Source organism: Hermetia illucens, chromosome 6 (genome assembly GCF_905115235.1).
Source record: "Hermetia illucens chromosome 6, iHerIll2.2.curated.20191125, whole genome shotgun sequence".
Taxonomy (NCBI): domain Eukaryota; kingdom Metazoa; phylum Arthropoda; class Insecta; order Diptera; family Stratiomyidae; genus Hermetia; species Hermetia illucens.
Window position 1 is genome coordinate 79,752,725 of NC_051854.1, and position 14,109 is coordinate 79,766,833.

The window sequence follows — 14,109 nt, forward strand, 5'->3', positions numbered from 1 at the left end:
ATATCGAACACTTTTGTTGCGTTAATAATAAGGACGCTACTTTGCTTACCAATCGTCGGGCCGCGACAGATAGATGGCGAGAATACTTCGAGCAGATTTCAACTCAAGAATTTGTTCATCCTCCACTTTCACAATCATTTCCGACATTTGGAACAGTTTCACCTGTCGGTGTAAATATGAAACTCAGAGGTGGCGGTGAGGAAGACGGGGCGGCAACCCTGTTGGCCAAACCAAAACAAGTGGCCAAGAGAACCTCCATAGTGGTGGCACCGGGAGACGCTGTACTTATTTTGGCTTGCCAGCCGTGATGCAGTAGGCGAATGCTCCGAAGGCCTAATCAGGGCGATCAGACCCGAGTCTGGACGGGGACTCATCTGAAGTGGCAAATTGGTCACGAAACCTTACCAGGGGTATACTGGTACCATGGGAACCCAGATAGCCCCTGGACTCTAATACTTCGGATGAACTCCCGTTGTATGTGAGTACAGCTCGGTTGTTTACGGTTGGCCCCCTAGTGAGAGTTTCATGGGGGTTGTAGCTATGCTCAAGCAAGAAGGGACCTTCGGGCCTCAGCGTGGTGTTGCGTTTCAACACGGGTGCTGTACTCCTTAGTTCGGTAGAGATTTAGGTAGGTCTTGCATCCAGCAGTATAAATGTTAAGCCATGCACTTGGTATAGACTGGCATCGTTGCTGCTTGTCTCAGCGGGGCTTTGATTGTGGTCACAAAATCAATCCGTGTCCTAAGAAGACTGTGGGATTAAGTCTTCCAGGCAGGTGCTCACGTAAAACCCTCAAGGACTTAACTGTCAGCGCAACTGAAGTCGAAAAAGCAATAAAACGAATGAAATCTGGAAAGCGAATAGCTGGGACCCAACAGTGTGGCTCAGGGAATTCTTTAATCGGGTTATTGAGGAAGGTAGAACACCATCTGACTGACAAGAAAGTACCACTGTCCTAATATGGAAAAAGAAAGGTAGTCCAACAGAATGTTCAAATTACCGTCCATACCATGAAGATTTTTGAACGCACTCTTGACAACCATATTCACGAAATCATTGAAGTAACCGTGAATTTGCCAGAAACTGCGGAACTACTGACGCAATACACGTTGCGCGGTTAATCATGGAGAAACACCGTGAGAAGCATCGCCCTCACATTGCGTTTCTTGAGCTAGAGAAAGCATTTGACCGTGTGCCGCACGAACCCATCTAGTATGCTCTACGACAACGCCTAGTGCCAAAAGAGCTCATGCGCTGGGTTCAATTGCTCTAGCCCGATCCGAAAGTTCGAAGTGGGGCGGGTATATCAAAACCGCTACGTATACCTGTTGGTGTTCATCAAGGAAGCGTCATCTCACCACTCCTCTTTGTTCTTGTTATAGACGCCGTCACACGGGATATCCATCCAACATCCAGCGCCTTATACACTGCTTTATACAGGTAATGCTTTCCTAGCACCTAATAGCAAAAATTACTTCGAGACACTTGTCCAAAAATGTAATGATCGCCTCATGCAATGCGGTCTCAGATTGAATGTGAATAAAACAGAGTTTTTGACGACCGGTCCTTATGAAAAAGGCACAATCACTGTCAGCGGGAGTGATTTACCCAGAACTGAGTGATTTAAATACCTTGGCTCAACGCTATCAGTCAATGGAGAACTGCGGAATGAAACTGCTTCACGTATTAACGCAACCTGGATGAAGTGGCGTTCCACACCTGGTGTTTTTTTAGGTCAACATATCAACGAACGTCTCAAATCTAAAATTTACCGTAATGTCGTCCGTCCAGTCGCCCTCTATGCTTCTGAGTGTTGGCCGACTACATGGGACAATGAACGGCGATTTGCGGTAATAAGGATGAAGATGTTGTGCTGGACTAGTGTCATGACATCCGAAATGAGGATATCAACAATCGTTATGGGATTGCACCGACCATGGAAAAATTCAATGGTATGGTCATGTAATTCGTGCTAACGAGAATTCACTTGCTAAGATTGGTCTGAACATCGATGTGGATGGTAAGGGACAAAAAGGCGGCGAAAACGGTGACTTGATACACTGACTGGGGATTTAAAAGTCTCGAGATTGCATCCAGATCGGGCATTTGATAAAATAAAGTGGCGAACCCGATCACCTCGAACCGACCCCGCTTGTGACTGAAGAGAAAGCCGAAGATAACAATGATAACGGACTGCGAATTAGTCAATTACCAGTGTCACACGAAATGGTTGTTGGAAGTTCCTGATCTGTGCGGAAAGCGGTTCACAAACAAACGTGGGGACGCAACCACTTTCAACTAAATTAACCACGTTTTGAAGGTCAGTCCATATAGGGGAGTTAACATAGAGTCAGATCACTATCTGGATTGCATGGTACTCCGATAACAACACTGCCTAAAATTCCCTCTGACAACCAGATGAGAGTTAACACTGAAATCATCCCCAGCACAACCCTCTGAAACAGCTATAAAGGGAAAATGGATGCCGCAATAGCTGCAGTCAACAGAGACCCTGGAGGCGAAATATCAACGAATAATCTTCGCAATCACCTGAAGAACGTTATCACTGCACACCCGCAAGAAAAGTTGGAATGGCCGGTACGACGATGACTGTAAGCTAGTATTGCAACGGAGGAATGCTGCATACCGAGTAACGTTGCATTCTCAAAAAACACATGCATGCGCAGAGACTTACCACGAATTCCGTTAACCGGAGTAGCTACTTCCTGGATGGAAAAAGAAAGCCTTAGAGAAGCAGCAGGTCTGTGAACTCGAAAAGTACAGGGAGCAACCGCACCAGACGCGGACGTTTTACCAACAAGTCAGTAGGATGAAGCTGAACGCTTCATCATCAACAACGGTCTAAGACAAGGGGATGGCCTATCATCTGCCGTCTTTTACCTGGCTCTGAAGAAAGTGATTCACGATGCAGATGCCAATGCAAGAGACACCATCCTCTTCAAGTCCACTCAACTACTGGCCTATGCTGACGATATTGACATTATGGGAAGAGCAACCCGAGATATACAGTCTACCTTCATCCAGATCGATCAGGCGGCGCGAGATCTCGGGCTGCACATTAGTGAAGGCAAGACAAGGTACATGTGGCAATATTAGCGTCAAAAGCCAAAGAACCAACAGGTCAAGCGAAAACATCCAATCTAGAGTGGAAGATCACAACCGATAACAGCTACGACGATCAAATCCGCGCACGGTTGGTGACAGCCAGTCTATTTCACCACAAGGTCAAAGCTCTTACTGTACAAGACAGTGATCTTGCCAGTCCTCATGTGTTCCTTGGAAACCTAGGTTCTTAGCAAGAAAAATTGGAAACTCTTGGCCGCGTTTCGGAGAAGAATCCTCCGAAAACTGTTTGGCCCCTAGATGAGAATGGACGAATCTGTAGCCTACGTAACGACGAAATCTATGAGCGATACCATGACCGTCCGTTTGTGAATAAAATCCGACTAAACAGGTTGCGTTGAGCGGGTCACCTAGTCCATATGGATGAGGATGATCCAGCCAGGGAAGTCTATAAACGCAATATGTATATTAGAAAAACAAGACGAGACAGACCCAGCCTGAGATGGAGCGATGGGATAGGTCAGGACGCAGACAGCTTTTAGGGATATCGAATTGGTAGGCCTCGGTGCGAAACGGGGATGTCTAGAGTTCCTTATTAAGGCAGCCCTAGACCGGATACTGGTTTCTGCGTATGATGTATCGACCTGATAAAGTTCGCGAAGGTCGCTAGGTTGCAATATAGCCGAGCTAATATCGATCGATTTTACTGATCGTAATTCTTCTGGAGACGAGTGAGCTCTGACAGTCGTCAGCCCCCTGTTTTCACTTTGGATTTATGTTTTCGGTTCGCCACTCAAAGCGGCGAAGCTCCTCAGGGCAAGGTGCTTCCAGGAGGAATACCTTTAGTTCTCACAAGCTGAGGTGTTTTTCAAAACGAGACAAATACGGCACTGATGTCAAGGGCAAAAACCGAAATCACCAACACGTCCTGGGTCTGCTTTTCCGAAGCTCGCAACGAATAGAAGATGTAAGCAATCCTCAAGCTTCCCGACCAGAAATCTGTGTTTCCTAATTTATTCGTATATATATCATATAACTGGTGACAAATCAGCAGAACAAACGAAAGCGGAGTAGTCTTTATAGATATTGAGGTAAAAGACACCGCAAGCCTTTGCCAAAAAAATAAAAATTCATCTTAAGAACTTGCATAAATAATATTTATTAATCTACTTAAAGATATGCAAATCGTGACTAGATTTCCAACCTAGAGATGACTGGATACAAGATTATCTAAGAAATATGATATTAAAACGATGAAAATTCAATAATAAATATGATTTCTGGGGACTAAAATCGACATCTTGATATTTTCTCATAAATCAAATTAATTTAACGTAAATCATTGTTATTTAGAATTAATTTGGTGGTACGAATTTTCTCCTTAAAATAATTTTAGTTAGGTATTTGGTGTACTTTAGAATCTGGTGATCTTATTTGGCGACGGTGGCAATGAGGACTGAGAGCTCGAATAGCTTCGTCTCATATTTGCTGTGTTATTATTACGTAAATTGCCAAACAGTTGGCGACGTCCGGCACTGGTTACTCCACCACCCCTTAAGGGTAAGGTTGGCATTTCGCTGGGAGACTGAACATGCCCAGTAATCTCACACATTCCATCTTCTCGCGAAGAACAGTGACGCATCGCTGGATTAACGCATTCATATACGCTCTGAAACCAAAATATTGAAAATTTATCTAGAAAGCTGATATCGCTAGTCATTACCTGTTCTGATGCATATTGATTCTGCGCGAATGCCAACGAAGTCAACGATGGAAGTGCTTGTGCAATATCCGATCTTTCAATCCCGCGCACTATCAAGAACGACCGGGGTATTAGTATCCCCGATAAGATAGCCCAGCCTGTAGCTTGCGCGCCAAGTGGCAGGGCAGCGTCCCTCCACTCATCCCCGATCACACTCATCGGGATCCACACTAGCCAGATTATAAGAATTAAAATGCTCCCCACCACCAGCAGAATTCCTTCTTTATAGTTCCGCTGCGAGTGCACTATCAACGGAGATAGAATCACAGTGAAAATCAGGAGCAACAAATCATAAGCTAACAACCCCCACAGCCAATGTCCATAAAATAAATTTTCACAGGACACGCTTTCATTTGCTATGTGCATCACAATCAGGAGTTGGGTGGATAGGCCGATCTGTACGAGGGTACTGAAGAGGCAAATAACACTTTGAATGTACCCGTTCACATGCGACAAGAAGCCTCCTTCGCTTCCTATGGACGCGAGCATCATTGCCCGGCTCAATAGCAATGAGAAGGTCAGACAATAGCATAGGGTCACTAGAAAAATTCTCACTGCACACAGAGTGTTCATGGTATCCGCATCGTCGAATGTGATTTGTGCATTTTTATGGTCCGCCACGTATTCTATAGAGAACGGCACAAACGACCCGAACTGAATCACTAATGCAAGCAATAGCATTATCGTGCTCATTGGATTTCCCTCGAATACATCCCCAATGGTAATCCTGATCACAATAAAAATCAAAATAGCGATAGCGACGATGACGCCTAAAACACATGCCGTCAGCCCCGCAGCAACCCAAGCTTCAGGCTTAATTCGCCAGTACATAACCGACTCTCCCTCAAACAGGAACGGATATTTCTTGTTAGTCCCATCCGCATAAAGGCACGTGAATACTTGACCGAATTTATGTTTGACCTCCTGCACCACCCCGCCTCCGTCCACTATATTATAGACCACATTCTGGATGTTCGATAAGAAGTTCAACATTGCAATCGGATGCAGTTGCACAGAAACCTCTGTGCCATTTTTCTTGAGAACAACCTTCTGGAACATTTGAAAAGTCATATAGTGCTCCAGGCTGCGAAGTTTCAACATATCCGTTATATTCTTGGGACGATAGGAATGACGGTCGGCCTCCCAGTCATCGACGAAATTCATAAAATGACCACATAATTCCAAGTCAAAGACTCCTTGGGTTTTGTTGCAGTTCGCTCGAAGAGAGTCATTTAGCCGCTTTGTCAAATGCAGGAGAGGGCCACCCATGGCTAACAACTCCGATGAAAGGATATTCTTGCCCATTAGCTGGGCGTCCAGAGGTGTATCCGTGCTGTTATCGTTTAACGGCTGCAATTCAACCTCGGACTCCATGAGCACGTATGAGTTACTGGGGAGGTCTGCAAAGTCAGAAATAAATCACTTCAATCATTTCTACGAGTAATAGCTGGTCTACAAAGAAGTCCATTATATTTCATGCTCGAGGGCAGCTCAAAGCAATAGGAACAAGGACATTACCTGCAATGAATGACTTGTCTGTCCTTCCTGTGGGTATCACAAATATGGTCCCGTTCTCCTTGAAGTTCGCTATGAGCCTATTTCCTATGACGAGGTAAATGTTGTCGCGTGTTCGAAAGTACATCAAACACAAATGTTGGTTTCTGGCCGCTTCCATGAATTCGTTGTAGTCGTCAGGATTTTCTGCCAGAATTTCGACCGAAGCAGTTTTGTTGGTCCACGGCATTGAGTATAGCAAACTGGTGGCTTTTTCGAATAGCAATGTTCGCGATGAGGGGAGGGGCCATATATTATAACCCAGGTCCAGGATGAGGTCCTCCACTCTCTCAAACAGCTCCTTGTCAATGAAAATTCCTAGAGGATATGTGACACAATCGTTCAGATACTCCACTTCTTGGATAAGAATTTGTTCAAGGAATTCGAACTCGCGAACTTCTATGGCTCGTACTCCTGAAAAATGAAAAATGTCGTTTCAGTTCTTTCTCGTTTAATTTTAAATAATATTTACACTTATGTGTCCCGTTTTTCTCGCAAAGGATATACACATGTAGTTTAGCTTTGTTTACTAGGGGAACCTCAACACAATCGTCATTGACGCATATGAGGCCAGCTGTCCGGCTAAGACAGTTAACTCACCAAGGGATGTACCATGGTGGAACAAGAACCTGGCCAGAATGACAACAGAGGCACGAAAACTCTTCAACCGGGCAAAACAAACCGGGCACTGGCAGAGGTATAAAAATGCACTGACGTATAGCAACGCGATCAGGAAAGCGAAACGGAACAGCTTCAGGGAATTCTGTGAAGGGATCATACAGATCACAGAAGCAACCAGGCTGTACAAGGCTGTAGCCAAAGACGGGGCAATATCCTCTGTCTGCTTTAAAAAGAAATATGGGACATTTACCGAGAATGAGGAGGACACCCGCTTCTCAAAACTCATTTCCCGGGGTCCTACCCCACGGTGGCAGGCGACAACATTCTGCCTGACACCCCAATAACGAATAAAAGGGGAAGGAAGGGGAACTGGAAGCTAGCAAAAGAAGTATGCTCAGAAGCTAGTGTAAGGTGGGCAGTGGGAACTTTTAAAGCACTGAAATCTCCCGGAGTAGATGGCATTTTCCCAGCACTTATCCAGAGAGGCCTAGGAATTATCTTAGAGGCTCTTCTAAGGGTGGTAAAGGGGATACTGGGATACATACCAAGGGCATGGAGACGGGCAAAAGTGGGTAAAAAGGATCCTTTTCACCCTAAATCTTCCAGACCAATTTGCCTAACATCGTTCGTACTCAAAACTCAAATATTAGAACTAACGTTATAAAGCTTACCGGGCAGGACGATCAACTAAAACTGCTCTGTATCAACTGACAGAGGTACTACGAGATGCCACAAAAACAAAAGAAATTGCACTGTGTGCGTTTTTGAATATCGAAGGAGCATTCGACAACACATCGCACACAAAGATACAAGATTCCCTGAGCCGCAAGGGAGTGGAAAACACCCTGGCATTCTGGATGGGCAAAATGCTAGAAGGCTGGCAAATAGAAGTACCGACCCCACAGGGTGGGGTACTATCGCCGCTGATGTGAAGTATGGTAGTGGATGAACTCCTGGACGTGTTAACAAATACTGGAATACAAGTCCAGGGTTACGCGGACGACATTGTTTTAATCTGTAAGGGCAAATATGAAGATACCCTATGTGATAGAAACCAAACTGGATTAAGGGTTACTAATGCCTGGTGTAGGAAGGTGGGGCTGTGAATCGACCCAGCCAAAACCACCATAGCACCATTCACTAGGAGGCGTAAACTTGATCACCTGAGAGCCATAATATTACATGATATGGAGGTGAAACGAGGAACAGAGGTCAAATATTTGGGAATTACACTAGACCAAAAATTACTCGGCAAACACTTGTCGAAAAGCCACGAGAGCTCTGATGACTTGCAGATACATAGTAGGAAAAAAATGGTTTTGCCGCCCGAAGATACTACTTTGGATATATACTGCAATAGTAAGGCCAATTGTTATCTATGGAGCGGTAATCTGGACAGAAAGAACCAAACTCAGTACACAGGCCAGGGAATTACATAAGCTCCAAAGGCTGGCTTGCGTGGGTAGCAGTGGGGCAATGAGGACATGCCCAACGGCATCCCTGCCGGTCCTTCTGGGATTAACCCCTCTCCACCTGCGCATACAGATGCAGGCAAGGAGGGCTATATTCAGGATGGCCGGGAGTATCAGTGAGGCGGCGAGCTGCCTAAATCGAAGGAAAATTGATATTCTTTCTAGGCGGTATCCCGATAAGAAGTTTGAAACACGTTGGAGTAACAAGGCAAACTGGGAGAGCGTGACTGCGACATACGGCTTAAACCAGCAACTGATTACTTGGTACACTGACGGATCCCTCACAGCAGAGGGAGCGGGTGCCGGTGTCATTGGTCCAAGGAAAATGTACTTTGAGCCAATGGCCAGGTACATTAGCATATTCCAGGCGGAAATATACGCCATAGACAAATGCACCTCCTTTAATCTGCAAAGGAACTATGGGGGCAGAACATAGCTATTCTCACTGATAGCCAAGCAGCGATCAAGGCACTTAGGTTCAACCAGGTGAACTCTAAACTGGTATGAGAATGTCTTGAGAGACTGAATACACTCAGCTCGTCCAACAAGGTCTGGATACTTTGGGTTCCAGGCCATGCTGGGCTGGAAGGCAATGAGGCAGCGGACGAACTTGCCAAGAAGGGAGCAGGGACACCTTTACACGAGCCAGAACCATTCTGTGGAATCGGAAACGGTTTCGTGGCTATGAACCTAAGAAATGAAGAGGAACGGTTGAGAGAACTATACTGGGCGGGCCTACCAGGGATGGAGCAGTCCAGGGTGCTTATTGGGGGATACGAACCCATACCCACAAAAGATTGCTTAAACCTCACCAAAAAGAACCTCCGAATCATAATGTGAATTCTGACTGGTCATTGTCGGCTGAACTATCACCTAGGAAAGCTAGGAATATCTTCGGACACTGCCTGCAGATTTTGTGAGGAAGATGACGAAACCTCTATACATGTCCTGAGACAGTGTCCGCCACTTGTGCAAAGTAGGTCGAGGCTTCTGGGAGAACACTTAATACCAGATGCACAGCTGAAAGATCTGGAAGTAGGGAACATACTAAAGTTCCTAATGGTTATAGACCTGCTTGATCAATAGGTACACTATAAACAGTAAAAGGGGCACAATAGTTAAGGACGCGGTGCGACTTTCCCTTAACAGAATAATAATACAGCTCCAACCACTCATGCCTTTGTTTGGCCCATTATACCATCCGCGTAAACCAGCTATTCAATAGTTTCCCGCCTACAGCGTTCACGGACTTTCGCGAATCTGAGAACATTCTCCAGAGGCAGAGAGTGAAGAAAACCTTACCAAAATGTTATCGTGTGAAATCTGAGGAGGCCGAAGAGCTGTATATCAATTGAAGGGCTGTCTCTTCCTCCTCCTCATATTCGCTGCATATGGCTGAGAACATCACTCCGATGTTTTCCATGTGGTAGTTTAAGGAGCATTGTCCCGTCAAAAGCCCTACCGGGGTTTCCGTGTCCCAGTTCTTGAGGAACAACAAAAATGCCATTAGCGACCCCAAGTTCTTTCACAACAGCAGAGCTCAGCAAGAGTTCAAATTTCTTCATTCGGGTGCGTGAGTCTTTAGATGTCTAGAGTACTCTTCGAATTTGATCAAGGAGAAATATAAAAATAAACATCGCTTTCTATATTTAACACAACACTGTTAATTATTTTGCAATAAACTTAAAATGAACATCTTTTTGTCTAAATTAAAAGGACTTTCTCGGTCGGAAGTCTGTAACTTCAAATTCAATTGTAAAATTACACATCAAATGAATGCTACGAGTTTTAGTAAAGAAAACACTAACAACTCGTGAACGGTTGTGAATTGACTCCAATTATTTTCTATTCTGTCAAAATAATTGATAAAGGATTACTTCCCCATGGAGAACGCCAGTGGTGGCATCTGTCAGTCGAATTGACAACATTTGAAATAAATTTCGAATGTTGTTAACCCTGCTGCGACACATCACTCCGCCCCTAGATGAAACCTAGGAGTTTCAGCGACTGAACCCGGAAATGCGTTCCCCATCATTCGGCGAAGCGAACGCGACGTTGATTTGGGGTGTAAACGGGCTTGAGCCTGGATAAGGAGACAGCCTTCTTGTGACCCCCGATCTCGAACTGGAAGAAATGCTCTCCCCGCTCGAGAACGCGATACGAGCCTTGGTATGGAGCCTGCAGCGACTTCCGGACAGCATCCGTCCTGACCAGGACGTGCATGCATGCGTCCGGTTCCTTGGGAGCGCAGGCAGGTGCGGATATGTGTCGGGTGGGAGGTGTGAGTTTAAGGCGGTGGAGATTGTTTTTCAGCAGGCATAGCAAACCCGAACCTGTGAGACCCGATCTCTTGTCGAAGACCGGATCACTTGGGAACCTTGGGTTCTCCCCGTATACCAGTTCCGCGGGGCTGCCAGCAAATTCGTCGCGGCGGGTTGTTCGGAAGCCAAGTAGGACGAGAGGCAAGACTTGAGTCCAGGACGAATCGTCGCGGGCCATAATGGCAGCTTTCAGCGTCCAGTGCCAATGCTCTAGCATCCCATTGGATTGCAGGTAGTTCGGGTAGCCGTAGTTCGCTCGCGTTTGAATCTCAAGAGTTTGCCTAACTCCGAGAAAAGGGTGAACTCAAATTGCATTCCCTGGTCAGTGTTGATCACTGCAGGGACACCAAAGCGAGGGATCCACTCTCGACAGAGGGCTTCGGCACAAGATGCCCCGTCATGTCCTTCAGAGGTATTGTCTAAGGCCATCGCGTAAACCTGTCGATGATTGTGAGGCAATACTTGAAACCGTGCAAGTCTCGCAAAGAGCCTGTGATGTCGAGGTGTAAGGTGTGGAAACGCTCGGTAGCGCGGGGAAATGAGCCCACTTTTTTTCTTACATTCCTGGTGACTTTACACTTCTGGCACGCGATGCACTCTTTGGCCCAGAAGTTTACGTCCTTGTTCATGGAGGGCCAGAAGTAGTTTTCGGTGACCAGCCGATTTTATTGTCCTGATGCCTGGATGCGCTAAGTCGTGAACTGCGTGGAAGACTTCCTTGCGATAGGTACCCGGAATGTATGGCCGGGGTCTCTTTTCCGAGTATTTGCAGTAGAGAGAGAGGTTCGAGCCGAAGATGGGCAACTCCCGAAATTCGTATTTGGGGTTGGATTTGAGGCTCTGAAGTACTGCGTCATCTTCCTGCGCCTTGGCGATAGCCGAGAAGTCGAGTAAAGATGGGATGTTAACCTCGAAGACACGTGACAAAGCGTCAGCAACTATCTTGTCCTTGCCGGACACGTGCTGTATGTCAGACGTGAACTAGCTTATACAGCTCAGGTGTCGAAGCTGACGAGGGGACGCATTGTCGGGCTTTCAAAGCATACGTGAGAGGCTTATGGTCCGTGAACACTGTGAACAGCCTGCCTACAAGGGAGAAGCGGAAGTATTTAATGCTTAAGTACGCTACCAGCAGTTCTCGATCATAGGTGCTGTAATTCCGTTGAGCGGGGTTCAACTGTTTTGAGAAGAAGCTCAACGGCTGCCAGACTTTCACTTTTTGATGAAGAGCAGCACCTACTGCAATGTCAGAGGCGTCAACAAAAACGGCTAGGGATGCATCTTGTCGAGAAAATGCCAAGAGTGTAGCATCAACTAGTTGTAGTCGGGACTTGTGAAACGCGCGGACAGCCTTTTCAAACCACACAATCTCTCGTGTGTCCTTTGTTTTGGGATCAGACAAGTACGCGTTCAAAACACTGGTACTGGCAGCCTTGGGCAGGAAACGACGATAGTAGTTTAGCATGCCCAAGAACCTCCACAAATCCTTCACAGTTTTCGGACGCTTGCACCTTGTCTGGGTCGGGCTGTATTCCGTACGGGGAAATGGATCTCCGGCCGAAGAATCTCACCTGTGTTTGAAGAAACTTACATTTATCACCATTTAGGACTAAACCGGCCTCAAGGAGACGCCGAAAAATGGATGAGTGAAATGGGATATCGGTTAGGAACAGTCTGCGCGTTTAGCTGCCCTTCACCTGCTAACAGAATCTTAATCAGTTTACAAGAACTGTTTCTTTCGAAATGTCTCACCGTAGGGTCAAAGCTCTTATTGGTCAAGGCAAAGGTCTTACCAGCCCTCATGTATTCCTCGGAAACCTTGGTCTGAACTCCTTGCTGCGCCGCTCGTGAGAAAAATCCTCCGAAGAATTTTAGGTCTGCAGCATGATGATCGACGATTATGCATTGTGGACAAAATTCGGCTCAGTAAGTTGCGATGAGTGGATCACTTAATCCACATGGGTAAAGGTGATCCAGCCTGGAAACTATGCTATCACCTTGGACGAAGTTCAATGAAGAATGAAGAATTGGAAACTCTGAATTGAGGAGGCTCTGCTTAGAGTGCTATGAAGAGGCTTGCCCTATTTCCCGAGGCCAAAGCGGTAAAATGGTTCTTTGGTGGAACCGGCAACTGCAAAAACTCAGGAAATCAACCAGGCGACTTCTAAACCGCGCTTGCAAAAGTAACAAGAACGAAGACTGCTTAAACTTCCGGAACTCACAACGTGAATATAACAGGCTAGTTAAGTGCTAGAAACGAGACTCCTTTAAAGCGTGCTGTGAGGAACTGTAAGGCGAAAGGCAGACTTCAAGGCGATGCAGAGTCTTCAAAAGGGATGTGTCGGCCAAGTTGGACTCTCTTAGAAAACCTGATAGTACTTTCATGAGCTCTAGACTGGAATCAGTACAGACCCTCTTGGAAATGCACCATCCGGGGGAATTGATGAAGGAAATGGAAGGGGGAGGGTTGATGGTTCTTGCAACCCCTTTATCGCGCTAGTGTTGAAAGGTGAACTAGAACACTGCGAAAACAGTTGTTACCTATGCAAACGTGAGAGCTGCCATACTGGCAGTATGGCTGTTGAATACTTCAAAGCACCTGACATGGATGGTGTCTATCCAGCAATGCTAACGTAAGGTATGCAACACTATTAGCGATTGCTAAGAAATATTTTTCTAGCATGTGTGGCTTTGGACTATGTGCCTACCTCTTGGCAGAAGGTTAAGGTAGTCTTCATACCGAAGCCTGGGAAAGATAACTATTCTAATCCAAAGAACTTCAGACAGTTTAGCTTGACTTCATTCTTGCTAAAAGGTTTGGAGAAACTAGTTAATCGTCACGTTGGTGGTAAGGCGCTTAGGTCGCACCCACTTAATGAAAACCAACATGCTTACTAGTGTAGACAGTCCGGTAAGTCTGTTTTTCATTTTTTGATTTCAAGGATAGAGGATGGAAGTAGTTCGAACCCCGTAACTGGCATTATACCTATGCCCTAGATAGAAACCTCGAGAAAGTTTCTCGGTTAAGACCGGACCACCACTGGCCGGTACACGTCAGGGCTCACTAAAAGTCTTCGGAGCTCTCGATGATTCCATGCCAACATTAATAGAGTGTTGTGGGCCTAGCTGCACCTAAATGGTAGTTGTTGTGTGAATCAGGAGCCAGGAGCCATTTGATCAGTATTCATGGACCCCGACGTCCTGAGCGAGCGCTGATCCGTTCGTAAGTTCTGGTATCAGCTAAGTGTAGTCAGGCCTCGGGGAATTGAGATGTCCTTCACCGGGCCCCCCTTCG

General features: G+C 46.1%; 1 protein-coding gene across 4 annotated transcripts in view; it reads right to left on the minus strand.

The window, feature by feature from the left end:
* Positions 1-4,219: 4,219 nt before the first annotated feature.
* LOC119660190 (protein bride of sevenless) overlaps positions 4,220-14,109 on the minus strand; it is a 30,915-nt gene continuing 21,025 nt past the window's right edge. For all 4 annotated transcript variants that reach the window (XM_038068607.1, XM_038068605.1, XM_038068606.1 and 1 more), the window contains 3 exons: positions 6,365-6,814; positions 4,808-6,246; positions 4,220-4,753 (listed from right to left, as the gene is read on the minus strand). In XM_038068607.1, coding sequence (XP_037924535.1) covers positions 4,499-4,753; positions 4,808-6,246; positions 6,365-6,814 — 2,144 coding nt within the window. In that variant the 3' untranslated portion in view covers positions 4,220-4,498. The remainder of the gene's footprint in view (positions 4,754-4,807; positions 6,247-6,364; positions 6,815-14,109) is intronic.